Source organism: Carassius auratus, chromosome 13, assembly GCF_003368295.1.
Source record: "Carassius auratus strain Wakin chromosome 13, ASM336829v1, whole genome shotgun sequence".
NCBI lineage: Eukaryota > Metazoa > Chordata > Actinopteri > Cypriniformes > Cyprinidae > Carassius > Carassius auratus.
In genome coordinates this window covers 14,971,351-14,998,138 of record NC_039255.1, presented here as the reverse complement: position 1 = coordinate 14,998,138, position 26,788 = coordinate 14,971,351, and the positions used below count along the sequence as shown (strand labels likewise).

The 26,788-nt window shown below is 37.2% G+C and overlaps 1 protein-coding gene across 2 annotated transcripts in view; it reads left to right on the top strand.

Annotated features, from left to right (window-relative positions):
• camkmt (calmodulin-lysine N-methyltransferase) overlaps nucleotides 1-26,788 on the top strand; it is a 90,537-nt gene that overhangs the window by 57,220 nt on the left and 6,529 nt on the right. For both annotated transcript variants that reach the window (XM_026278657.1, XM_026278658.1), the window contains 7 exons: nucleotides 2,057-2,117; nucleotides 4,502-4,556; nucleotides 6,649-6,712; nucleotides 11,041-11,107; nucleotides 12,161-12,235; nucleotides 21,993-22,056; nucleotides 25,718-25,849. In XM_026278657.1, coding sequence (XP_026134442.1) covers nucleotides 2,057-2,117; nucleotides 4,502-4,556; nucleotides 6,649-6,712; nucleotides 11,041-11,107; nucleotides 12,161-12,235; nucleotides 21,993-22,056; nucleotides 25,718-25,849 — 518 coding nt within the window. The remainder of the gene's footprint in view (nucleotides 1-2,056; nucleotides 2,118-4,501; nucleotides 4,557-6,648; nucleotides 6,713-11,040; nucleotides 11,108-12,160; nucleotides 12,236-21,992; nucleotides 22,057-25,717; nucleotides 25,850-26,788) is intronic.

Genomic DNA, 26,788 nt, shown 5'->3' with positions numbered 1-26,788 from the left:
CTGTATTACTGCCATTCTTGCATGCACTGACTGAACAAAAACATTAGCCGGATCATCCTGCAAAACAGCATCACTCATGTCCTACGCGCACCTATATGAAAAATACATTTAAGAATGTATGTATTAGCAGAAGAATAGCTGATGTTACAGACATGAATTATTTCAGGACAATAAAGTCCCTACGTTTATGAGTAGGGGATACTGTTAAAATGTCAACCCTGTTACCTTTAACCTTGTGATGATTAAAAAGTGTATATTTGTGCGAATCTTGAGATTTCATTCTCCTAAGAAGTATCTTGTGTCATAATGCTGGGAATGAAAAGTTAACAGTCTTTTTGTAAGCGTATTTATATTATGACATTAAAATCTGTTAAAGTTATAGATTACTAAAAATGAAACCTACCTACATTCTTTTGTGTTCCACAGAATGTGGTTAATGGTAAAAATGTTAAAGAAAGGTACAGGCGTTTCTTAGAATGACCCAGTGCTCACAAACCAAATACATGGTTTCCTTCTTTCTTTTAAAACACTTCACAAATTTATAGATGAAGATATGTTGCAAACGAAAGTAAAGTTACACACACAAATCCAAACACGTAAGAGCTCCCATCAAAGGCAGACAGCTCAGGGGCCTAAGTTTATTGAAATGACTATTTTCCTCAGCTGCATGTGTGTGTGTGTGTGTGTGTGTGTGTGTGTGTGTGTGTGTGTGTCTGTGAGACAATAGCAGCTTTATGGCTCTTGCTGGAGCTAGCAGAAGGAGCAGAGGCTGACAGTGGGTGATAAGACCACCAGCCTGCTTCTTGTGATAATCGTTCGCTGGACCCCCACTCACTCTATGCAAAGCTTACAAGCCAAAGTAGCCAGAATCTTGTTTGTGTGTGTGTGTGTGTGTGTGTGTGTGTGTGTGTTGAAAGCGAACTGTAGTGCAGTGAGCGTTCATGAACCAAGAGAAAGTGTCAGTGTAAACGAGAGTGAGAGACTGTCTTTATGTTGCATCATGTGAAGGTTACCATCTAGGCTTGTAGCATCCTTGTGTGAGGTTATGGTATGTAATAAATTGAATGTTTCCTTGCAGTCTTTGATAAATAATGTTCAACATAATGAGTTTGTTTTTTTAATGATCTGGCCTTCTATGCTGTACATTAAAGAATCATTCTCATCTGTTATGCAAGGAAATGTGAGACAAATTTTGATGGTTATACTATAGTAACTACATGACATGATCAACTAGATGAATGTTCAGAAAAAAAAAAAAATCAGTTTTTGTAATAATGTATAGACAATTCTATTTATTTTGGTAAAACATTATTTTTTAACTTAATTCACTGATTTAACAACAAATGAAAATAAATAAATGCTGAATAAAACTAATGAAAAAGATGTAGTGGCAATTATGTATAGAGACGGAAAGATCAGAGAAATTAATACTTTTAATCAGCAAAAATGCATTAAAGGAATCAAAAGTAAAAGTATTTATAATATTACAGAAGATTTACATTTTAAATACTGTTCTTTTGAATTTCGAGGTCATCAAAGAATCCTAAAAAAATGTGTTGGCTTATGTTTCTTGAGAAACAAATTGGCCTATTAGAATAATGAAGGATGAATCAAAGTAATTAATTGCATTTTAAATAAATTAAAAAAATAAATTAAAATAGAATAGAGACTGTTAATATTTCATAATATTACTATTTTTACTGTAGTTTTGATCACAAAAAATGGAGCCTTTAAAAAAAACGTAGTTTCAAATTTTCGAATGGTAGTATATTTTCTCCAAACTGTCACTTTTAATGCATTTATGCTTTTAGTCTATATCCTGCTCCTAAACATCAGGGTAAATCATATGAGTTATGATCAGTGGTTTAAATATGTCAGTCAGAAGGCTCTTTCATATTTGAATGGATGACTCATAGCCAGATTATGTTCTGATGTGCACTAAATTTAATGTGTTGGTAAAAACTGTGTAGTAATACCCGGTATTGTAAACAAACTTGGACTTTTGGTACACTTCATACACTTTACAGTATCTAACCGTGCTCTCTTTCTCTTTCAGGTGTTTGGCCTTCTGAAGAGGTGATGGCCTACTATTGCCTGAAGAAAAGTCACATGTTTACGTGAGCCCCCTTCTCTATCTCTCCCTCTCTCGCGCGCGCTTTCTAGCTCTCATTTTCTTTCTATCACTTTGGCCATATGACAGAGAAGCAAGGGACACTTTCTGATTTGCACTCATGGCGGTACAGAAGCCTTTGATTTCCTGTTTTTACATTCAAGAGGCAGAAGAGGGAAGAGAGGCTTATCGATCACATAGCGGCAAGCTGAAGGTCAGCTGGGCATATAGAGACAGAGCAAGATTTGCACCCTTGGACCAACGCTTCTGTAGGAGCCTCTCTCTCTCTCTCTCTGTGTGTGTGTGTGTGTGTATGCGTATGAAGGGTGTTAAGACCTGTGATCTGTTGTGATTTGGTCTGGTGCATATTCAGAACTCTAAATTAAAAACTGAAGTTAATTTGCATCTCTGTGTGTGTGTGTGTGTGTGTGTGTGTGTGTGTGTGTGTGTGTGTGTGTGTGTGTGTGTGTGTGTGTGTGTGTGTGTGTGTGTGTGTGTGTGTGTGTGTGTGTGTGTGTGTGTTGTCAACGTGTGCTCTTGTTCCTGTATGTCATCAAGGACTGTCACCCTCTCGCTATCTTCCAGACCTGTTATCAGGCACTCACCAAAAAGAGAAAAAGAGGAGGATAAAGCAGAACAAAAAAAAAGTCAATTTACAGAGAGCGCCCATCTGTTCTCTTCATCCCTCTGTTTTTTTGCCTTTCTTTCCACTAGCCCAATGTACAGCCAAATAGCTACCTGTCACTGGGGCTTTGTCCCCGCCGTGGCTCATACTAGCAGTTTTGTGCGCATTAATTTTTAATTGCACTCCCTCATACAACAATCGCTCTCTCTTCATCCTCCACTCTTCTCTCTCTCTGTCAATGGAAGGTGTCGGATCACAGGCCTAGAGCAGACAAACACAGGGGGACTTGCAAAATGATGAAGTCAAGCTGGCTGCGTGTGTGTGTGTGAGAGAGAAAACAGTTCTAGTGTGTGGCTCTGGGCGGCTTTTGATCTACAAGGACTCTCTACTGTATATTTTGTGTATGACGAACACAAATGAACTCTATGCAAATTATAGTCTTTGTGTAAATCCTCCATTCCTGTGAGAATTATATGAATTACCTTTCATATGAATTATTCTGTTTGGGTGTAGGTCTCTGTATATACAGTACAATATGTCTGAGTATATTATTGCGATGTGACTAAAAAGTGGCAGGTTGGTTTTGAGGAACGAAAAGCAAAAATGCTATTAATGAAATAAAATGCAGTTAAATGTGTTGTTTTTAGATAGGATAGCCAATTGGGCTTATTTACTTTCAATATACTCTATATCCATTTATTGAATGGTTTATATGGTTTAAAGGCTATTTGTCCAGTCAAACTCTTCTGCAGAAGCTAGGCTAATTAGCCAGATGCTAACATGTTTGCAAGCATGATGTTCACTTGCAACGAGGATAAGTGTTTTTTGCCAACCTCAACGTGTTTTGTGTAGTGATATTTGATTACTAAGAGCATAAAATTAGCAAAATGCATTGAGCATTTTAGAAACCAATAAGTAATCAATTAATAATAGGTGAATTATGTTTTATTTTTAATGCTTTTAACCCAATTTCAGATTTTCCCCACAATGAAATGAATCACTTTAAATGTGAGTTTTGGGAGGCGGGGAGAGAATTTGTAACAATAACTGTACAAAATTGTACAAAAAGGTCAGAACTTTCTTACTAGGGGTCTAAAATCATGTTTTTGTTTTTTTTTTTAAATAAAAAAAAAAACTCCCAACCTGGGAAACAAATTTTTTTGGGGTGTTTCTGTTGCAACTAGCATTAGTTTCCAATACTGCCACCTCCTATTTATTGCCTCTGTATTATTTACAATGATTTTCCAACAGTATTAACATGATATAATTTTTATTAAGGTTATAATCAAGTATATTTTTTCTCAACTAATTTAGAATGATGTATTTGATAATACTGCAGTATTGCCATCTGTAATGAATCAGGGTACTTACAGTATAGTACTGAATCAAAGCAGAACATTGATCCTGCATGTTTAATTAGCTTCCCATTCCTGTTGTAGCCCAAATCCAAATTTCCAGCAGAAAAAGGACAATTGAGCTTTCTTTTGTAAACCCATATACAGCCGCTTACATGCAGAGAGGAGAGAGAGGAAGGTTGAGATCAATGAGCCCAGTGGAATTGCATTCCAATCAATGGCATCCCTCTACACGAGCAAGTTAATTAGCGTTATTGTCGAGACACAACAGCATCTCGCTCTCTTTCTCTATCGCTCCCATTCTCCTGTTTTCATCTCATTTGAGCTTAAAAACTTCACTCTCATACTCATGTACTTCAATGTTAACGCTAAACGGCGCATCAAACCCCTCTGTGTCTCTCTGTCTCACAGGGGCTCGGCGGTGTGTGAGCTGGGTGGAGGGATGACGTGTCTCGCAGGTCTCATGGTAAGTCAAAAGTGAAAGCAAAAATTGCATACAGTGCTCACACAGACAGACAGTCACAAGCAAATGGGCAATTTGGATCAGCATGGGTAATCTAACATGGGCATATTGTAAGCAACGTGAAATCAGCCAGCACAAATTGACATTTCTACCTCAGTGACCATAAACACACGTGGCCCAATGGGCTAACTTCATCAAAAGCGTTCAAACACACAGGCTTGCATATGCAAACACGTTCTGTTCTGTCTTGGACAAAGACACACATATACACACACATCAGTGGCTTAGGATTTGGCTGTGTGTAGTGTACCGTAGTTTGTAGTAGCCTCTCCAGATGGACAGGCTTAACATGTTATCGATTTCGCCTTCACAAGACCAGCCTTCCCATATACCTCCACTCAATACCCCCGTGTTGTGACATTACGGACCGCTAGTGGATCGCCCCTTTCATCCCCCCACTCTACCTTTTTTTTTTAACTTGCATTCCTCCTTTTCCTCATGTCTGACTTACTGTAGTGCTTCTTGATGCTTGTGTTTATTTAAGTCCATGGCAAGGAATAATAGCTTCTCTCTTTTGTGTTTTCTCCGCCCCGGAGTGCTGTGGTTTTGGCAGTGCCATCCATGTTTTTCTTGGGTGACTGGTTGGATTCCTGCTGGTCTTGATGCCCATATGGCTAGCTGGTGGTGACCTGACTCTTGCCCACAGGGCAAAAAACACTACATCAGTCTGTAGAGATGATTCTGCTGTATTGTTTCATTTTGTCAGTGCATGTAACCTTTTTGTTTGACAACTACTTAAGAAATCCTGTTGCAATCTGTGTGTCTTTGCTTTACCTGTGAAAAGTGCTGGTTTTCTCTTTATGATGTCGTGAAATATTTGCTGCAATGTACTATCAAAACAAATTTATTAGGAACTTTTTTTATGCTCACCAAGACTACATTTATTTAATAGAATACACTCCAGCAGTAATATTTTGAAATATTTCCACAATTTTAAAATAACAATTTTGCATTTGAATTTATTTTAAGGTATAATTTCTTCCTGTAATATAAAGCTGAATTTTCAGCAGCGTTTATTCCAGTCTTCAGTGTCACATGATCCTTCAGAAATCATTCTAATATTCTGATATGATGCTTAAGAAACATAAAAAACTTGAATAATTAGAAGTATACTTTATTTATTTGAAGTATACATCCTTTGTAACATTACAAATGTTTTTACTGTGACTTTTAATTTAACGCATAATAAAATATATTTTAACAATACAATCTTACTGACCCTGAACTTTTGAACAGTACTACAGCACATGCTAATTTTCCTTAAGTATTACCCCATCATTAAACTGCATAATATTGACTGACATAAGAAATAAAATATTAAATAAATTCCCTCTGCATTGGCAGGTGTGCCAAAAAATAATTTTTGCTTCCCGTGTTTGAGAACTGTCAGAAATTCGAAATTGCATTATTCAAAAGCACATATATAAAACCTTGCAAGCACTTTTACAAACGCACACACTCCCTGCTTCTGCCGACTGCGCCTCTCCAAACAACTGTTACACCACAGCTCTGATAAAGATGACTACTTGAATGAAAAGACTGTATAAAAAGAGGACAGAAAGAGCTGACAGTGGAGCAACACAAAGGTAGAAGCTTCGCAATACAAAGTTATATGAAGGGCATCAGGCAGGCCTCACGAGCCGAGTAAGGAGTGACAGCAGAGCGCGATGGCCCTGCCTGATAAACGCCACACTGCAAATGAAAGGCTCGGCACTCACCATCATCCTCTGTCACAATGCAATTACCCAACAGAGTGATAGCAAGATAGAGGGCTCCCATCCACCAGGAATGATAAAAGTATTGACTGATTTGATTGAATGATTAAAATAATGCAGACGTAAAATGAAAAAAAGGCCGAGACAGACAGCGATGGATGAGAGGGAGCAAGGGAGAAAGAGAGAGGGGTGGTCGTTTTGGAGTAGGGCTTTAAAAATCAGCACTCTTCAGATATGACTGCTTGCAAACAGTGTGCTGAGGATGTCTGTCTTTTCTTTTATTTATTTATTTATTTGTTTGCTTATTTCTTTTTCCGCAGATTGCAGTTTGTGCTGATGTGAAGGAAGTGCTGCTATCTGATGGCAACGAGAAGGCAATTCAAAGTATCCTTGCAGTATGGACTGGTGTGTAGCTCTGTTCCAAAACCTAGTAAGCTGCCCACTCCCTGCATAGGCAGCTGTCTTCAAAGGCAGCGTCTGAAACCGAAATGAATGATCTGGAACTTACATAGGATCTGTAAATGAAAAGGAAAGTAATATTCGATTCATATATAATTTATCCTCTTTACTATTTTTAGCAAATAGGAAGCAATATATATACAGGGAACCGGGGGACTACATATATTTGATGTAGTCTCCTGTTGACTGCAGTAGAATTTTACTCAACTATGACGGTGATCTTTTGACAAACCTAGAAATGTGAAAAGGGTCCATCTACATTTCTCTTGTTTGTCTACAGTCTTCATTTATTTTATCATTGAGCTTGTCGCAGTGCATTCTGGGGTAGCCTTTTTCACTCTAAATGAGGGAACTTAGAAGGCAGCATAATTGCATCCCCTATACCTTCTGCAACCGCTTTCACGTGTTAAATTGACACCTAAACAAAACTCTCCCTGCAGAGACAGCTCACTTGGTTTTGGAACAGAATTGTGTGACAGCGATGTGTTTGGTGTGTGTGTGTGTACTTTTGACAGAAAAGAAGACCTTACTGTCTATTTAACCCTTAGTTACCTCCGATATTCCTCTCACTTTCACCTCACACACACACACACTCTCACATTCAGTCGGCCATTCTTAATGTGCACTCTGTCAAAGAATATACACCCGCACAGGCACACACCCCTCGACATATCTGAATGTGGAGCAAATCATCAAGCTGACACCCAAAACCTGCATTTAGCATGTTTAATACATATTCATGTCATTGAAGGCTACCGCTGTGTGTGTTGACTCACCTGCTCCTTGTCTCTCGCCCTCTCCCCCCTCTTCCTTTCCTCTATTGACTCTCTCTTTTGCCAGGAGCACGGATGAAGCTTAAACAGGTGACAGGGCCAGCTCAAACCTTCATTCTTCATTCCCTTTCTTCGCTTTTTCTTATTCCCGCACTCCATCTCTCGTCTTCCCACCACAATCGCTTAGATTAGCCACATCGTTTGGCCCACAAAGGCAGGAAAAACGGAGACGACAGCCGTGACAGCAAAACGCCGCAAAAATTACCATGCCCACATTCGTTAGTACAACAGCCAGCGCTGCCACTACAATGAGCTTTTATTGAATATCAAGACTCAAAGAACAATGGCCGTGGCATGAAATCAACACAGCTCCTCATTGAGAAGAGATTTGTTTAAAAGAAAAAGGAGGGAAAGGGAGCAGAGCAAGACATACTCAAAACATGCGTAGTCTGTCTCTAAACAGCTTCCTGTAATAGAGTGTGAGAAGACTGGCAGAAGGCTGATAGAGCATTAATTGGCAGTGCTTTGTTTCAGAGATGTTTCTGCCATAATAGAACGCCAAGAGATGATCTGATGATCGGACGAGGCCAGGAAAGGACAGGCTTTCTTGGGAGAACCCTATAGGATATGCTGTTTTCCTTCTTTGTTTTAGAGGAAAGAAAATGAAAGGATCCACACAGTTGAAACGTTAATATTAGCATGCTAGTCGTAGTATTACGCAAAACTTTAAATGTAAACCTATTTATAAATGTATTAAATCTGTGTTCCTGACTTGTACAGTGTTTTAAAGTGTTAAAAGTACTTGTCCTGGGATAGATCCATACAAACCTAAATGATCAAATCTGGTGTGTAAAGCAATTTTCAGTTTCAGCATTTAGGTTTGACCTTTGTTTAAAAACTAAAGTATGTAAATGAATAAAACTAACATTAAGGTGTTTTACCACCAATGCCTTTAATATAGCTTGCAGTGTTCTTAGACCAGATTAGCACAATGATTGAACAGTCTCCAGCTGAATGTTGTCTATCAGAACATCTGTCCGTTGCTTTAGAGATGTTGGACGAGGGAATCTGCTTCTTACACTTCTCTCCAAAAATTGCCCAAAGTGGTTTGATGTTTACGTGAGGTTATTGAGATAACCAGTGCAGATATTGAAGTATATCTCCAACTGTCCAGGTTTCATGATCTTAACACCTTGTTTTTGGTGTTTTGGCATTGGTGTCAGTAATTAAAGGTTTATCATTTGCAGTTCTTTCATGGATATTGGCTTTGTGAAGTTCTCTGTGCTTCTCAGTTCTTCAACCTGTAAAGGTTCCGTAAAGACACGTGACATCATGATGTGACGTGTAAGTTACTTTCACTTAAACTGGCGAACGATCTCAGCTTCAGCATGGAAAGTACGCAACTAACTGATCTCTGCTTCGTTACAGTTTGCACATATGTGTTTCGTCTCAAACGTTGATCTTCCTTCAAAACACCTGGTAAAAGAGTCGCGCAATAAAGTGTGTCATCACTACGACACACCCTTTACTGCATTAGTTCTGGCTTTTGTTCACACAGCGCTCGTTCCGGGACTGAACCCGGCAATGTTACTAGGTCCCCGACCCAGGACCAATCCCGGAATCAATCCTGGGACACGTTTGCATTCATACAGAAGGCAACCTGCCAATGTTCCGGCAATTTTCCGGGTCCAACATGCAGTGTGAAAGGGGCTTTAGTTTTAATGGTCCCTATCATTCATTTCTGGTTTCGCCCACTATTCTTTTTTGCTCTTGAAGTCTTGCCATGCTTTGTGTACGCAGTCATAATGATAGACAGTTGTTCTTAAAAAACAAATAATTGGACTCATGACTAATGTTACAGAAGAATGTTACAGGAAATTTTAATTACTTTTGACTTCTACGTCAAAGCCATATTGGCTCTTCAACCTGCCTTATCAGCAAAATGTATCCTGCAGTAACTGCATCATTAGTATAGCACAAAGTTCACATTGTGGTTCATTTGTTGGCATAGTTTGTCCCCACTGGAGTTGTTTAAAACCCCTGTTGTATATGTCAACAGACAGTCAGGTTCATGACATTGTGTGTGAGTGTATGTTATTTCAGGACAATTAGATGTTACTCCAAATATGATATGCAAAAGCAGTATTCTCACTTCCTAAACCAAATATGAATGAATTAGACATATGAACACACACTGTGTTGTTATCAACAACAAAAACAGCCAATGAGCCCAACTGGGAATGAATGATGTGTATCAGAAAGTGCTGAGTGGTTTCATGACCGTTCTGATCTCAGTCTACACTCGTATTAAAGCCATGAATGTGTAATAAAGAGACCCATACTGTTAAATTGTACTTTTCACACACTGATTATGTTCTTTAATAGCTGCTGCTCTCCAGAGCTTTACAAACTGTTAATCAGAAGTCCCTGAACTTGGAGGAAATATATGCACAGGTGTTACACAGGAAGTCAATGTCTCGGGGCACTGTTAAAGAGAATGACAGAGATGCCAGTGCTAACCTCTCCCCCAGTGGTGTTTTCCTGATGGGATTACACTGTAAGCCTTCCACTCTCTCTCCTTAGCTGTGGATCTCACACTGTAACATGCGCACCCAGCCCCCTCCCCTCTTTCTCTGAGGGATTTGCCCTCCATCCCTGCACTATAGATTGGATTTGCTACGGTTGTTTTCCATGGAGCGAGAGAGAAAGCAGGCCAGAAAAAGTGAGAAATCGTAATTGAATTAGTTTAAAACTGTCGAAGGCTCTATTCATAGATGCGCTGACATCAATCCCGCAGTATAACCACAATGGGTAGAGGCACCAACTGAGGAGATGGCTGCAGGTTAAAAGCCTCGCTATTGATTACCTATGGGAATGCTTTGCATGAGTTGGTTTTGAGCTCAGTGGTAATCGGAGGATGAGCCGTGGAGAGAGACGGCTGTTACGGAAGCAAATGGACTCTACGGGTTGACGTCATATGAAAGGGCCTGACATGATTAAACAAGAAATCAGCTAAGTGTAATAAAGTCTTGATAACTGAAAATAATAAAGAAAATGAACTAGCTGTTGTTCCACAGTGTCTCACTTATAACGTCCATACTTTTGTGTACTTTTCTGTATATTCTGCATCTTGATCACTTGGTTGTACTATTCCCTATAAACGTTCACAAAAGAATATAAATACAATACCAGACAAACTTTTCAATAAATTTATGAATGTAATTTCTTGTGTTGTGAAAGTATACTAAATGTACTAAATATTAAAATAACATTTATGTATGTATGTATCTGTCTGTCTATATGTCTGTCTGTTTATCTATTTTGATAACCATTGACAAATTATTATTATTATTGTATTATATTGTATATTATATTGTAATATGTATATGTATGTATTTAATTTAATTTAATATGTATCTTTAATTGTCATGCCTTTATTAATAATGAAACAGTGTTGCATTTCTTGACAAAGAGCATCAGATGTGCGCAGTGTAATCGAGAGGAACAGGCGAGAGGGGCTCTTCCTGTCTACCAATGTGTCCAGCAGGTAATCACGCATACACCTCCCGAACATCTCTATTAATAAAAGACAGAGAAATAATATTGCTTTTACATTACAGCCTTATGAAGTCCATCTCTTATGTCAATACAAATGCAAGTGTAATAACTGACTGAAGCTTTGCATAGTCAAGCATGCCATGAAGTATAGAAAAGTGTGTCTGGGTAAAGTGGCATTTACGGCACTTGTGTTCGGGACGTAATAGTGTCAATAAGTAGGCAAAAATGAGGTTGCAAGGCTCCGTGTCACTCCCTGAACCCAGTTAGCCCGGTAACTACGTCTCCGCAGCCTGTGGAGCGAGCGCTACGCTCTCTAGCGTGCAGAGATGTATCCAGGCAGAGCGATGATGAGCCACTCTCCGTGATTGAATGCCCTCATCTAGAAAACTCCAACACACACACACTCTCTCTATAACACCCCTCTCTCACATTTGCCAAAACACAGCTCATCCACTGTGCACACCAAATACAAATGCATTATCACCTAAAAAGTAATTTTGCCACTCCGTGATCTAACCACTCTCTCCCCCTCTCGTCTTCCTCTCCTCTCTCTTGCTCTGCACACTTCCCCCTCCCTGTGTATTTACACTGGGCTGATGAAGTGAAAGAGTAAACGTATAATTAGCCTGCATTACTTTGATTGTTTTCTTTAGAGATTAGGCTTCCTGTCAGAGCGCGGTTTGAGTGGGGTGAAGGTCGCGTGTGATTGGCTGAGGGAGGGGGGGGTGGTTTCGCTTTCTCAAGTCAGTGAATAAAGCAGCGCAGACCCCCACTGAGAGAGGAGATTGTATTTCCACAAGACGTAATTTTTGTTTACTGACTGTTAATAATGGCTAATTAATAATCAGATTTGCTTGCCTGGAAACTAGCCCTAGCACTTAAAGAAAAGAGAGAAGACATTCGCCGCCAGACAACGGCGCAAATAAAGCAAGTGTCAGGTGTGTGAAATATCTTTGGATGCAGCATTGTGGGGGATTACGGGGGTGAATGATAAATTGTGAAACAGGGTTGATGACGCAGCTATCATCCTGTCCTCTTTCAGGGTGGTGAGATGGGACAATGAGGCCGATATGTCCGCTCTGGAGGGTCGCTTTGACGTGGTGATGTGCGCTGACTGGTAGGTTGATCCTTTTGTTGAACTGTCAGTTCTTCAGAGACCCACCATCTTCCAAAACATGACACTCGTACAATCCTAACACAGTTGTTGCATGACACCTCCAATACAGACCTTTCAGGCCTAACCGCTTGTTCTTTCTAACATTATATTATTCTGAGCAGGCAAGGAGATTCTGTACATCTGTCTAAACCAGCTGTTCTCAAAGCTATTACAAAATAAATATCATATCTCAGCATCTCCAGCCACAATATGTCTACACCTTCAATAAAAGTGTGCACCTTGTGTCCCGTTGATGGGGCATTAATATTCCTGCGCCCCTAACGCTTATCAGATGGCAGCCATCAGCTTGTGGATGGCACTGCATTATTTCCCCTCCGCCAGCTCCGCCAGGCATTTCCATTTTTCAGAAATTGCCTCTTTTTCATGCTTGGCTTCCCAGCAAATGGATGTCTTAGGCAAATTGCAAATAATTATGCCTGTGCAAGGAGAGAAAGAGAGCGAGAGAGAGATTGTGGAGCAATACAAACATTTCAATTAGCCAGGTCCTGAACATGTTGAACATGTTGTCATTTTTTTTTTCTCATTTGTATGTCTGTGTAAATGCGTTGTTGTGTGTGCATCACACTAGACAATCATTTGGATGTAAATTTTACCACTGGTCCGTTCAGATTTCATTATTTAATGCAAGAAAATTTGATGTTACTAGAATGCTATGTTGGATAGTTTGGGAAATCCAGCTTAGGGATCATGTGATCAAATATGAACTGTTCTTCTTGTTTACATGGTCATTTAGTTGTTAAAGTTATAGTTCACCCAAAATGAAAAATTGTCATCATTTACTCATTCAATTCGCTCCAAACCTGTATGATTTTATTTATTCTGTATAATATATCTATTTATAGTCTGAATTTGTGAACACACTGACTTTTATTATACAGTTAAAAAAAAAAGATTAAACTATCTTCAAAATATGTTTTTTTTTTTTTTTTTTATTCTGCAGGGGCGTGTCATTTTAAATGGGGGGATATGAGGATAGTAAATTCATTTTAGGATGAACTGCCCCTTTGATATATTTAACGTTAAACTGTAACATAATGTTTGCCAATATTTTATGAATTTATATAAAATCTACACTTTAAATACACAGAAAATGGCCAGTGAATACAGGTTTTATTGGTTTCGCTTATTCATGACTGATTATTTTGTAATGGTCCCTGCTCCCATTACATGCCTTATAATGACCCTAATTAGTACTTTAATTATATACATTTTCAAATCATACACATTTTTCCTCATCAACATTTTTCTTAACACTATTATAGTTTATTACATTATTACATTGTTATAAGCCCTGCTTTAAACAGGATGTTCTTTGGCATTGTGTCTCTATCTAGCACAAAGTGGCGAGGCTGATGGAGGCGGGGTATAATGATACCTCGGTGTTCTCTGGCGATGATCACTAAAGTCTGGTACAGCCTACTATTATTCTAATGTCAGACAAATGGCAGCTAATACGCAGGTAAAATGTGCAGCAGAGGGCCAGCATGAGATTGATTTGTGTGTAGTAAGGAGATACTACGTGTCTGTGTGTGTGTGTGTGTGTGTGAGAGAGAGAGAGAGTGAGAGAAGAAGGTACGTGAGAATGAATCATGCCGCGTTGGCTGTCCCCCGTTGCTTGCACTGGCAACTCATCTGTAATTGCCGTCGTCAGGAGAGTGATCGCTTGGCGATTAACGAACATAGCCACGCTGACGATCACCTGCGAAAAGGTCAACAGCCACACTTCTGCTCCAATTAATTATAGTCTTTCAGACAATCGGCAAGAAAGGCAGGACATAATGCGGCGGCGCTCACACTAGGAGAAGAGAGAGAGATAGAGATGTAGTCTCAGCTACGATAGCAAAAGGTTCTTCCAAAAGACAGCACTCTCTCTCACCTGTCTTTGTCTTCACAAGACAATGGTATTCTTGTCTGAATACGATGTTTTGCAGCTACGCTAAGTCGACAAAAGCATGAAATTAGCACTCGAGGCCCACAGCTCTTTACTTGACTTTTGCAGCTTTGTTTAAAGTGATATTTCCTCACCGCTGAGCAGGTGAAAGTCTGATATGCTGTGTTAGCCAGACGTTTTCAGAAGTGTCTCTTTCTAGTCTTTTAGTTTGTAGTTCTGTCTTGTTCCTGTTTCCTGTTCGTTCCTTCATTATTCCCTGATTGTCTGCATCTGTGTCCTTGGCTGTGTCCTAAAAGGTATATAGGTATATAAGAAGTTGTGTAGTATTAATGAAAACCAACACACTATTCACAGTTGTCATTGCCAGATTGACAGATCTTTAATGGGATAGTCATGTGTCCATCAGGTGTGCACCATGTAAAGCAGTAGGTCACCTTTTCACCTACTGTTTCATAAATACTATGCATTCAGTCATACTACCCATTTCACATACTGTTTTCTGCTTACTGTATAGTAGAGTGTGCATATTTAGAAACAGTGTTCATTTAAGACTTATCCCTCTATGATGATAATCTTAGGTGAGCTCTATTGTGTTTTCTTGTTTCCCTGTTTCAGAGTTTCTTGTACTTTTGTTATTATATTTTGCATTTGGATCCTGAGTGCTCAGCTTGACTGCACAAGAAATGTGTAAATGAAACTTCAGCGTAAATGCAACAACAGAGTTCAAAGAAAAGTCAAGTGTTTTATTGGTTACTACTTTAAGTATTTCTTTTAAAAATGGCCGTAAATTAAAAAATGGTTGTCAATAGTGTGCCATTGAGGATAACAGTAATGCCTTTATGATAATCATGCACTGAAATAATATTGCCTGTCTAGAAATATATATTTTTTATTTACACTATGTAAGCAAGTGCACAAAGATGAAGATTTAGAAAGTCTTTAAGCAAACACACAAAGTAACATTGATGAGACCGGACAAAGAAAACTTAAACAGGACTGAATTAATATACACGTGATAACTAGACCAATTAACTAGGGCAGGAACAATGTAGTCCAAACTAACTGAAACCGTGACACTTAGTTATGTTTAGCATTATTTTTTTCCCCAAGGAAAAATATGACTATAAAGTACTACTGCTACTACTAATAATAGCTAGCATTATTAAGTAAGAAACTACTATTTCATAATTTATACATTCTTAAATGTGAGACCATCAATCTGTTTTGTCATAAAACTGCAGAGATGTTTTAAAGCATCTTCTTTTGTCACCAGCTGGTTTATAAGTGCTTCTCGTAACAAGTTTGCGAAGATGGTTAGTGTCTCTTGCTTTCTGAAATTCAAGTTATAAGCAACCTCAAACAACAGCATATCCAGAAATGAGTTCAATGCTGCTCTTATATTCTGGAAACTCTGTACACGTGAGCTGCTCACGTGTAAAAATTGTGAATTCCTATACTGAGATTGGCCTGACAAGCATCTTCACTTTTCAAATGAATGCTAATGTATCTGCAAATAGATATATCCTGAGACTTTTATTATTATTTTTATTATTTTTTTTTTTTTGCATTCATATTGATTTACATGAACTACTGACATTTTAATTTTCATATACAATACATTATATAAAGTGTGATAATGACTTTATAATGGATGTTTAAAGTGTCACCCATTTGTGTTCAGCTTCATTTCTATTTTGAATTAATTTCTATTTCTTCATTTCTACATGTAAACATGCACGCAGGGAGTCTTTTTTATGGAATTGCATTCTGGAAAAACACTTTGTATCCCATCACTTAGATCTTTAGTTGGAATTGCAGTAACACCAGGCTAGGGTCAAGCATGTGTAGAAGCAGTCAGCCGTGCTCCATGATACGTGAATCAGTTACCAGTATCCTCCACTTGATCCCTCCAGCAGTTCCCATGGGGATGGGCATCTGACACTAACAGGTGAATCTCCATATAATATGTGTGTGAGATTCGCCTAGGTAAAAGCAATTCTCATGTAATCATGTCTGTTAAATTGGCATGAGGGTAAACATCCTTTATTGAAACATTGCTGTCTATGAAAAAGACTACTGCTTGCACACACACACACACACACACACACACAGAACATTAAAGCTCTTCGCTATACAAACAAACACACAGTGTAGGCCGCTGGTGTGAATTCTTGCAGTGGTCTCGTTGCTGTAGTGATTGACTGACTGAGAGAGCTTGGCATCTTGGCTTCCTCTATAAGCTTCCCCTGTCTGTGGACTCAAGATAAAAGCTTTTGTGCATGTTTATTTTCAGTTGTTTATTTTAGTTTTTAAAAGTTACTATGCTATTTAGCTGATTTCTTTCTATCACCTTTTCTTGTTTACTTTTCCCCTTTGTTGAGCCTTCTAATGCTAGTTCCAGCTCATTCTGTACAATATTTTTTCTAATACATAGAGTTAGTGAAAGAAGGATCTATTTACATCTGTGTATTTTCAAAGCACCTTACCTTAACCACCTAAGTATGATGTTTTGTGTCACCTGCCTAGCTATATTGTGAAGCCATTTTAATTATAATAATAGCACACAGGGGGAAAAGCATACACAATTAAGCAACACATACAACTGCCTTAAAAATAGCACAAAAATGGGGCTGGTCAATAATATTTTCAGTACCTCTGACATTTTTTATAATTTGCTAAATAAATATAAATATAGATTGCTATCATTTTGGACACTCTTGACTAAAATTATTCTTATGATCTTAAAAACCTTTTTACCTTAAGGTTCCTGTTTAAATGTAGTTTGTACAAAAATAAATAAATTAAATAAAAATAATGATATATATATATATATATATATATATATATATATATATATATATATATATATATATATATATATATATATATATATATATATATATATATATATATATATATATATATCCATCAAGTGTCCAGGAAACATGAAGGAATTTGAATATGTATCTGTAAAAACATCTCCACATAAGAGAGGTTTTCACTCTAATCATCAATAATGTCAGTCATCTTAGCATAAGCTCCTGTATTCATAGAGGGGATGAAGTTAATGCAGTTTGGACTGGTCAGATCAAGTATTTAGTCCCATATATTTTAATCTTAGCACCATCACCTTCAGATTACCACAGCCAAAAATATTTCAAGATAAGCCACATTTGTGGTGTGTTTGTCATCATTGCGAGCTGTGTAAAGTTTCACATATTATGTACTTCTGTAATATGCTACCATACTTCTATTTATAGCACTGTAAATGCACTGTGAGAGGGATTTTAATGTCAGATAACGCCGCAAAGGATCACGACAACAGAACTAACATGCAAATCTTGCGGCCAAAGGCTTTGAAATACTGATGGTGCTATTGCAGGTGGTAGTTATATTTTTACTAAACAGAAAATACTTTTAATGAAAGGAGAAAGAATGAAAGGCAAATATTACATAATTGACAGGTCAATATATGGAAGTAAAGGAGGAAGTACCATTGGTAAATTGGGAAGGGTTATGTTTGACGTACCCTGTCAAGGCCAATGTGGCCAGTCGAACATTCCTGCACTCTCACCCCTAAACTCAACCTCTATTGTCTGGACTGACCTACTCCACCCAAAACACAGGGTCAAAAGTTGAACTGCTAATGAAACGCTTCTATCCATTAAACTCGTGACCACTAGACATGACCAGTGAGATCACAAAAATAAGGATTAATCAGCATAACTCTGATCCTTGTCCCATAGCAAACAAGAGCAGTGTTTTCAGCAGGGTCAGAGGTGGCTGGACTATTTTGCTTGTAAAAAAAAAAAAAGTTCACAAGTTAATTCTGTCTGGAACAGGGTTTGCTCTTGTAAAAATAGCTGCAGTACCATGAATAGGAAAAAAGCACAATTCAATTCAGTTCAATTCAAGTTTATTTATATAACGCTTTTTACGATACAAATCATTGCCAAGCAACTTTACAGAAAATTAAGTTTCTATGATATTTAGTAGTAGCTTATAAGTGGTGATCAGTTTATGTGCAAATGACAGGAATTTTCAGAAAACTTTATACAAGACATAGTCAACCAGACGATGAACATTAACAGCAATTATAATGTGATTGCATAGTAAGTAGCAATATTTGTTAGTTCTGTATGTTTTTTTAAGGGTTAGCATCATCTGAGCTCCTCTGAGGGGTCAGCATCATCTCTTCTCAGGTGTTCTGGATCCAGACTGGAGCTTGTGTAAATCCTTGTTACGCAAAGCAGAGAAACAAATAGAGACATCATTAGCGTAGCTGCTCTTCCAACAAAGTAAAATTAATTTGTTTAACTCAAGCTAAAGAATAATAATGCGCATTTTATCAGATGCAACTGCAGTCACAAATTATGAGATGCGTTATTCGAATGTTTGGCGAAAATTCAATTCAAGTTTATTTGTATAGCGCTTTTTACAATACAAATCGTTACAAAGCAACTTTACAGAAGATTATGTTTCTACAATATTTAGTAGTAGCTAGTAGTTTGTGCACGTTTGACAGGATTTTAGAAAAAAAAAATAATAATAATAATAATAACAGACGTAGTCAGCTAGACGATGAACTATCAATATTATTAATTAATAGTTATTATATGATGCAGTCACACATGTAGCAATAATTGTTAGTTCTATTTGTTGATTCAAGGTTAGCATCATCTGGGGTCCTCTGAGGGTCAGCATCATCTCTTCTCAGGTGTTCTGGATCCAGACTGGAGCTTGTGTAAATCCTAGTCCCGTGGCAAAACATAGAAACAAAATAGAGACATCATTAGCATAGCTGCTGATCCAACAAAGTAAAATTAGTTTAACCCAAGCTAATGAATGAAAATGCACATTTGATCAGATGCAACTACACTCACAATTTAAAAGATACATTATTCGAATGCTTGGCGAAAGAGATGTGTTTTTAATCTACATTTAAACAGAGAGAGTGTGTCTGAACCCCGAACATTATCAGGAAGGCTATTCCAGAGTTTGGGAGCCAAATGTGAAAAAGCTCTACCTCCTTTAGTAGACTTTGCTATCCTAGGAACTACCAAAAGTCCAGCGTTTTGTGACCTTAGGGAGCATGATGGATTGTAAAGTGGTATAAGGCTAGTTAGGTATGCAGGAGCTAAACCATTTAGGGCCTTATAGGTAAGTAATGATAATTTGTAACTGATAAGGAACTTAATAGGTAGCCAGTGCAGAGACTGTAGAATTGGGGTAATATGAACATATTTTCTTGACCTGGTAAGGACTCTAGCCGCTGCATTTTGGACTACCTGTAGCTCGTTTTTTGAAGATGCTTGACAACCAACAAGAAGTGCGTTACAATAGTCCAGTCTAGAGGTCATGAATGCATGAACTAGCTTTTCTGCATCAGAAACAGGTAACATATTTCGTAGCTTTGCAATGTTTCTATGATGGAAGAATGCTGTTTTTGTAACATGGGACACATGGTTTTAAAAGACAAGTTGCTGTCTAATATAACACCCAGATTTTTGACTGTAGAGGAAATAAAAGTACATCTGTCTAGATGCAAATTGTAGTATACTAGATTCTGTGTACTGTTTTATGTTTCAATAAGTAATATCTCTGTCTTATCCGAATTTAATAGGAAAAAATTATTGGTCATCCAATCTTTTACATTTTGAACACACTCTGTTAGCTTAGATAATTTAGAAGTTTCATCTGGTATCGTTGATATATAAAGTTGAATTACATCAGCATAACAGTGGAAACTAATCCCGTATTTTCTAATAATATTACCAAGGGGCAACATATATATTGAAAATAGAAGAGGACCTAGGGCAGATCCTTGTGGCACTCCATATTTTACTGGTGATAAATGAGATGACTCCCCATTTAAATAAACAAAATGGTAGCCATCAGACAGGTAGGATCTAAACCATCTTAGAGCCTGCCCTTGAATACCTGTATAGGTTTGTAATCGATCTATGAGTATGTCAAGATATATGGTGTCGAAACGCAGCACTAAGATCAAGTAAAACTTGCAATGAGATGCAGCCTTGATCTGACGAAAGAAGCAGGTCATTTGTAATTTTAACAAGTGCAGTTTCTGTGCTATGATGGGGCCTGAAACCTGAAATTCTTCATACAGATAATTTTTTTGCAGGAAGGAGCTCAATTGAGCAGACATAACTTTTTCTAAAATGTTAGAGAGAAATGGAATATTTCAAATGGGCCTATAATTTGCCAGTTCACTGGGATCTAGTTGTGGTTTCTTAATAAGAGACTTAATAACCGCCAGCTTGAATGGTTTTAGGATGTGACCTAAAGATAACGACGAGTTAATAATGTTAATGTTAATGTTAGGTTCTTCTGCTACAGAAGCTAATTACAATTACAATAACAGCTAATTTAGTGGGTACAGGTCAGGATCTAATAAACATGTTGTTGGTTTAGATGCAGTGATAAGTTTATTTAGCTCTTCCTTTCCTATAGTTGTAAAGCACTGCAGTTTATCTTTGGGTGTGATGGATGAAACTGAAGTATTAAACACTGTAGAATCTATATTTGTTATTAATATAATTAGCAATTAATGCTTCATCAACTGTAACCAAAAGGTCTGATAGGAAATCTGCAAATTCTTTTAGGAATTCTGTAAATGGCCCTGGTGGTCTATACACAGTAGCCAGAGCAAGAGACACAACAGATCTGACAGTGTAACATTAAGCAGAAGTATTTCAAAAGAGTTAAATCTGAATCCTGTTTTCTGGGTAACATTGAGAATATCACTATATATTGTTGCAACACCTCCACCACGACCAGTCTGACGGGGCTCATGCTTATAACAGATGTTTGGTGGAGTAGTCTCACTTAAACCAATACAATCATTTGGTTTTAGCCAGGTTTCAGTCCAGCAGAGAACATCAAAACTATTATCTGTGATCATTTCATTTACAATAACAGCTCTGGGTGTGAGTGATCTAATGTTTATGAGGCCAAACTTAAAAAAAATTTTTTTTTTCATTTATTTACAATTTTTCTGGTTTAATCATGATAAGATTTTTTTCTAGATCCTACATAAAATTTATATTTTGACCTCACTGTTTGGGGAACAGACACAGTCTTTATAGATTGTACAGCACATGTACTTTTATCATTTATGCAGGTAGAACAAAAGTGATCATAATAGTTGTGTACAGTATGTAAAGCAAATGCATTAAACTGATCAAAAGTGACAGTCGACAGTTGTTTACAAAATAATAGTTTATTATTTTGTTTAATAGTTTAATTAACTTTTTATACATAAAAGAACATAGTGTATGTATATGCAGTCCAAAGGTTTGGAATAATTAATAATGTGTATATATGTTTTTATGTTTTATCTGGCTCTCACTAAAAAACTGTAAAAATGTATATTGTGAATTATTGTTATTATTATTATTACAATTTAAAATAACTTCTATTTGAAAATATTTTGAAATGTAAGTTATTTCTGTTATGGCATATGTATGTATTTATATATTTAATTTGTATATACTGTATGTAGTTGTGTGCATCACTGAAGGGTTTTAATTTTTTGTTGCTTAGTATTAAATTGTATTATGTTAATGCCACCTGATACTTCCTCGATCGTTCATCTCTGTTAGTGTGTGTGTGTTTTACCTTTTGATTTGAATGCTGTCACACCACTGAAACTACATCTATAAGCCCTGCTGGTGGATTTATTCACAAACAGTGAAAAAAAAATAACCTGCTGCTTCATCTGGAACCGTTATCATTCCAATGTATTGTAATCCTAATAGTTGTTCTGTCTTTCTCTTTTTCTCTTAGTCTGTTTCTTGACCAGTACAGAGCGAGTCTGGTTGATGCTCTTAGAAGATTACTGCGACCTGATGTAAGTGACTGTGTGTGTGTGCGTGCTTGCGTGCGTGTGTGTGCATGGGTGTATGTGAGGACTCTCAGTAATTAGTTGGCATGCAGTGATTGAGCGAGTAATGGAATGGCAGGATTAATATCATGTAATACTTTAATACTTATTGTGTGCAACTTAGATTGGGTCATCTCTTCTATTTTATGTACTGCACTAATCATAAGACACACAAGTCCTCTTTCATGCCATCTTGATATAAGACCCTGAACAGCAAACGAAGAACACTTCAAAGATAACACCGGATTTGTATATGTGTGTGTATATATATATATATATATATATATATATATATATATATATATATATATATATATATATATATATATATATATATACAGTATTGTTCAAAATAATAGCAGTACAATGTGAATAACCAGAATAATCAAGGTTTTTCGTATATTTTTTTATTGCTACGTGGCAAACAAGTTACCAGTAGGTTCAGTAGATTCTCAGAAAACAAATGAGACCCAGCATTCATGATATGCACGCTCTTAAGGCTGTGCAATTGGGCAATTAGTTGAATTAGTTGAAAGGGGTGTGTTCAAAAAAATAGCAGTGTGGCATTCAATCACTGAGGTCATCAATTTTGTGAAGAAACAGGTGTGAATCAGGTGGCCCCTATTTAAGGATGAAGCCAACACTTGTTGAACATGCATTTGAAAGCTGAGGAAAATGGGTCGTTCAAGACATTGTTCAGAAGAACAGCGTACTTTGATTAAAAAGTTGATTAGAGAGGGGAAAACCTATAAAGAGGTGCAAAAAATGATAGGCTGTTCAGCTAAAATGATCTCCAATGCCTTAAAATGGAGAGCAAAACCAGAGAGACGTGGAAGAAAACGGAAGACAACCATCAAAATGGATAGAAGAATAACCAGAATGGCAAAGGCTCAGCCAATGATCACCTCCAGGATGATCAAAGACAGTCTGGAGTTACCTGTAAGTACTGTGACAGTTAGAAGACGTCTGTGTGAAGCTAATCTATTTTCAAGAATCCCCCGCAAAGTCCCTCTGTTAAAAAAAAGGCATGTGCAGAAGAGGTTACAATTTGCCAAAGAACACATCAACTGGCCTAAAGAGAAATGGAGGAACATTTTGTGGACTGATGAGAGTAAAATTGTTCTTTTTGGGTCCAAGGGCCACAGGCAGTTTGTGAGACGACCCCCAAACTCTGAATTCAAGCCACAGTACACAGTGAAGACAGTGAAGCATGGAGGTGCAAGCATCATGATATGGGCATGTTTCTCCTACTATGGTGTTGGGCCTATTTATCGCATACCAGGGATCATGGATCAGTTTGCATATGTTAAAATACTTGAAGAGGTCATGTTGCCCTATGCTGAAGAGGACATGCCCTTGAAATGGTTGTTTCAACAAGACAATGACCCAAAACACACTAGTAAACGGGCAAAGTCTTGGTTCCAAACCAACAAAATTAATGTTATGGAGTGGCCAGCCCAATCTCCAGACCTTAATCCAATTGAGAACTTGTGGGGTGATATCAAAAATGCTGTTTCTGAAGCAAAACCAAGAAATGTGAATGAATTGTGGAATGTTGTTAAAGAATCATGGAGTGGAATAACAGCTGAGAGGTGCCACAAGTTGGTTGACTCCATGCCACACAGATGTCAAGCAGTTTTAAAAAACTGTGGTCATACAACTAAATATTAGTTTAGTGATTCACAGGATTGCTAAATCCCAGAAAAAAAAATGTTTGTACAAAATAGTTTTGAGTTTGTACAGTCAAAGGTAGACACTGCTATTTTTTTGAACACACCCCTTTCAACTAATTGCCCAATTGCACAGCCTTAAGAGCGTGCATATCATGAATGCTGGGTCTTGTTTGTTTTCTGAGAATCTACTGAACCTACTGGTAACTTGTTTGCCACGTAGCAATAAAAAATATACTAAAAACCTTGATTATTCTGGTTAGTCACATTGTACTGCTATTATTTTGAACAAGACTGTATATGTAAGTATATATTTAATATAATTAATAATTTTACAGTAAAGATACAATATTTGTATGATTAAATTTTTTTATGATTTACATATTTTAGGGTAAAAAGTCTATAATATGGAAAAAGGGTAACAAAACCCATACAAAACCCATCAACTTATTCCTGGTGGCAGGAATAAGTTGAAAGTAAAAGTTTACAAGTTTTAATGTGGAAAAAAAAACTGTTAGTAATTAAAACTTTTTATTAAAATACTAATTCTCCTAGTCAGGTAATAATGCTGTGTCAAAGAAATCACTCATTCAGTAAATTAAAATGTCTTGTTTTCATTGCGGAGTCAAGAAGGGTTAAAACAGGTTTATTGTTGTGATTTTCCCCATAGCACTGCTGACCAAATGTTTGAGCCAATTTATTGAAACCAATTAATTTTCTTCTTAATGATTCTAATTTGTTATTCTAAAATGCCAGCAGACCATCCAGCCAGCATACACAGCTGATTTACACATCTGTAGATATGCTGTTTGTGTATGTATGTGCTTTCAGCGTACATCCCGCGTTGAGCTTATGAAAAACATGAAAACATCTGTTGTATTGAGATGACCATATTCTCATATTAGTAGTCGTTTGCATCATTTGTGTTGTTGCCCATTTAATTAAAGGAATAACATAAAAAAAAATTGAAATAATATTTAAAACTGAAGGATTTCAAAGAAACGTTGAACCTTTGGGTAATCCTTAGCTTGGTCCGGCTTGTTGAGAGAAGGGATGCGCTTCCAGCCATTGATTGGATTAGGTGAGCTTTAATCTTTTTGTTTATTCTCTAATATAATACCTGGGACAAATCAAATAGAATGTAATGATGCAAACCGCCACATACAGCAATTGGGCTTTGAGACACGGTGGAGATGAGCTGGGCTGGATCTCAAGCCCACACTAAAAGCTTACCAGAATAGTCTACCACAATTTTTCATTTTAGAGATTAAAATCTGCCTGCTAAAATTGTCTTCATTTTGTAATTTACTAGGCCATTTATAGCAGTTCAAACAGGTGTACCAGCTATCATACCCTGCCTTTCATTGTTTTATCAAGCGGACAGGACCCACAATATTTGGACTTTTTAGGGGAATCAGCCTTAACAGTTGTATATTCAAAAAGAATAACAGTATTTTAATAACAGTAATGATAATTTATTATTTTTATTATTTAATAATAATTATATTATTATTATTAGAGAAATATGGGAGAAAATTGATTTATATTTGAAGAGGATTATTGATATTTCCTTTAGCAAATTTAGAGCAGTGTTTTTAGCAAGGTCAGAGTACTGATGAGTAAATTTTATTAGTATGATCTGTAAAAAAAATACTTTTTAAGTTTTAAATAAAAGAATATTGGAGTACATTTAACAAGAACTTTCAGTCTTTCTACAGAAACTTTTTATTTTTAATTCAACGCTGCTTGCTATTTCCAATATTAATTTTGATTGAAAATTGCCTCCATACAAGCAAAAGAAGTCTTATTATTAGGTTAATGAGAAAGTATGTTAACAGTCTTATAACATAACATACATGATCTTTAACTTTTACTTTATTAGATGCTAACAGATGAACAATTTGTTGAAGTGAAACACTAATCAAGTGTCTCTGAATGTTTCTCATTTGTCTCTTTAGGGCACGGCTCTAGTATTTGCCCCTACCAGAGGAGACACACTGGCCGAATTCTGCAGACTGGCAGAAAGCGCAGGCCTGAGAGTGTGTCGCTATGACAACTACGACCCACACTTGTGGGACCTTCACCTGAAGGTGTGTACAGTATGTGTGTGTGGCTTTTATTGTGTACATGCAAATGTTTTAAAGTGTCAGAAAGTTGAGAATCAAGGTTTTAAGTTTGACTGCATTTGTCACCACCTTTGTCCATGCACTAAATTTGTATTTTGAAATGTTTCACTGACGTACAGTATGGTATGTCAGCAGGAACCGGAACGGGGAGTCTGGTAAGCTTCCGCTCTAAATGGACTCTTAGAACTCAAAAGCTGTCTTTCTGAGAAACTCTGAATGAATGGGACAGGGTGCAGTTCCTTTCCCCTGGCTGAAAGCACAAATACAGTACCCAGGTCAAAGTGACAGTGCAGTCCAGCTGGTTAACTGGTACCAATAGTACAGCCACGGCTGCCATTTTTGGTTACCAAAGAAGCTGTGAGGAGCCATTATGCCCCACAGGCCTTACAGTGGTGGCCCTGCCTATGCCTGAGAAAAATGGGCCTGTCAGCGGGACTTTAGAGCTGAGTGATTGGAACTTTATTTCTGAAGTGATGGACATGGCTGGGCAGAAAAACTCAGTGTTCATTGTGGCTACAGAGGAAAGTGTGTTTGAATTTAGAGCCATCAGTTGAGAGCAGAAAGAGAGAAAGAGAAATGCATAATTTTGTTATTCTGTCAGATTTTGGTTATTTTGCATTTTCTAAAGCGTTTTCAAACATTTTCAATGGAAGAGGAGCTGTTTCAGAAACAAAAGCTTTATAAACCTCCATGGGATAACCATCAATGCCAGAGGTTTTGCCATACCAGGTGGCTGTTCTAAGCTGTTTTGGTCTGGATTCATTGTTAAAATGTTTAAATCCTTAAAAAATCGTAGACGTATCTATTGTAAATTCAGAAGTATATTAATTGGAATAATATTAATTAAAAGTGTCATTAATTTCTTTAGGATCCACTGAAGCCTTTCTTTAGGATCCACTGATG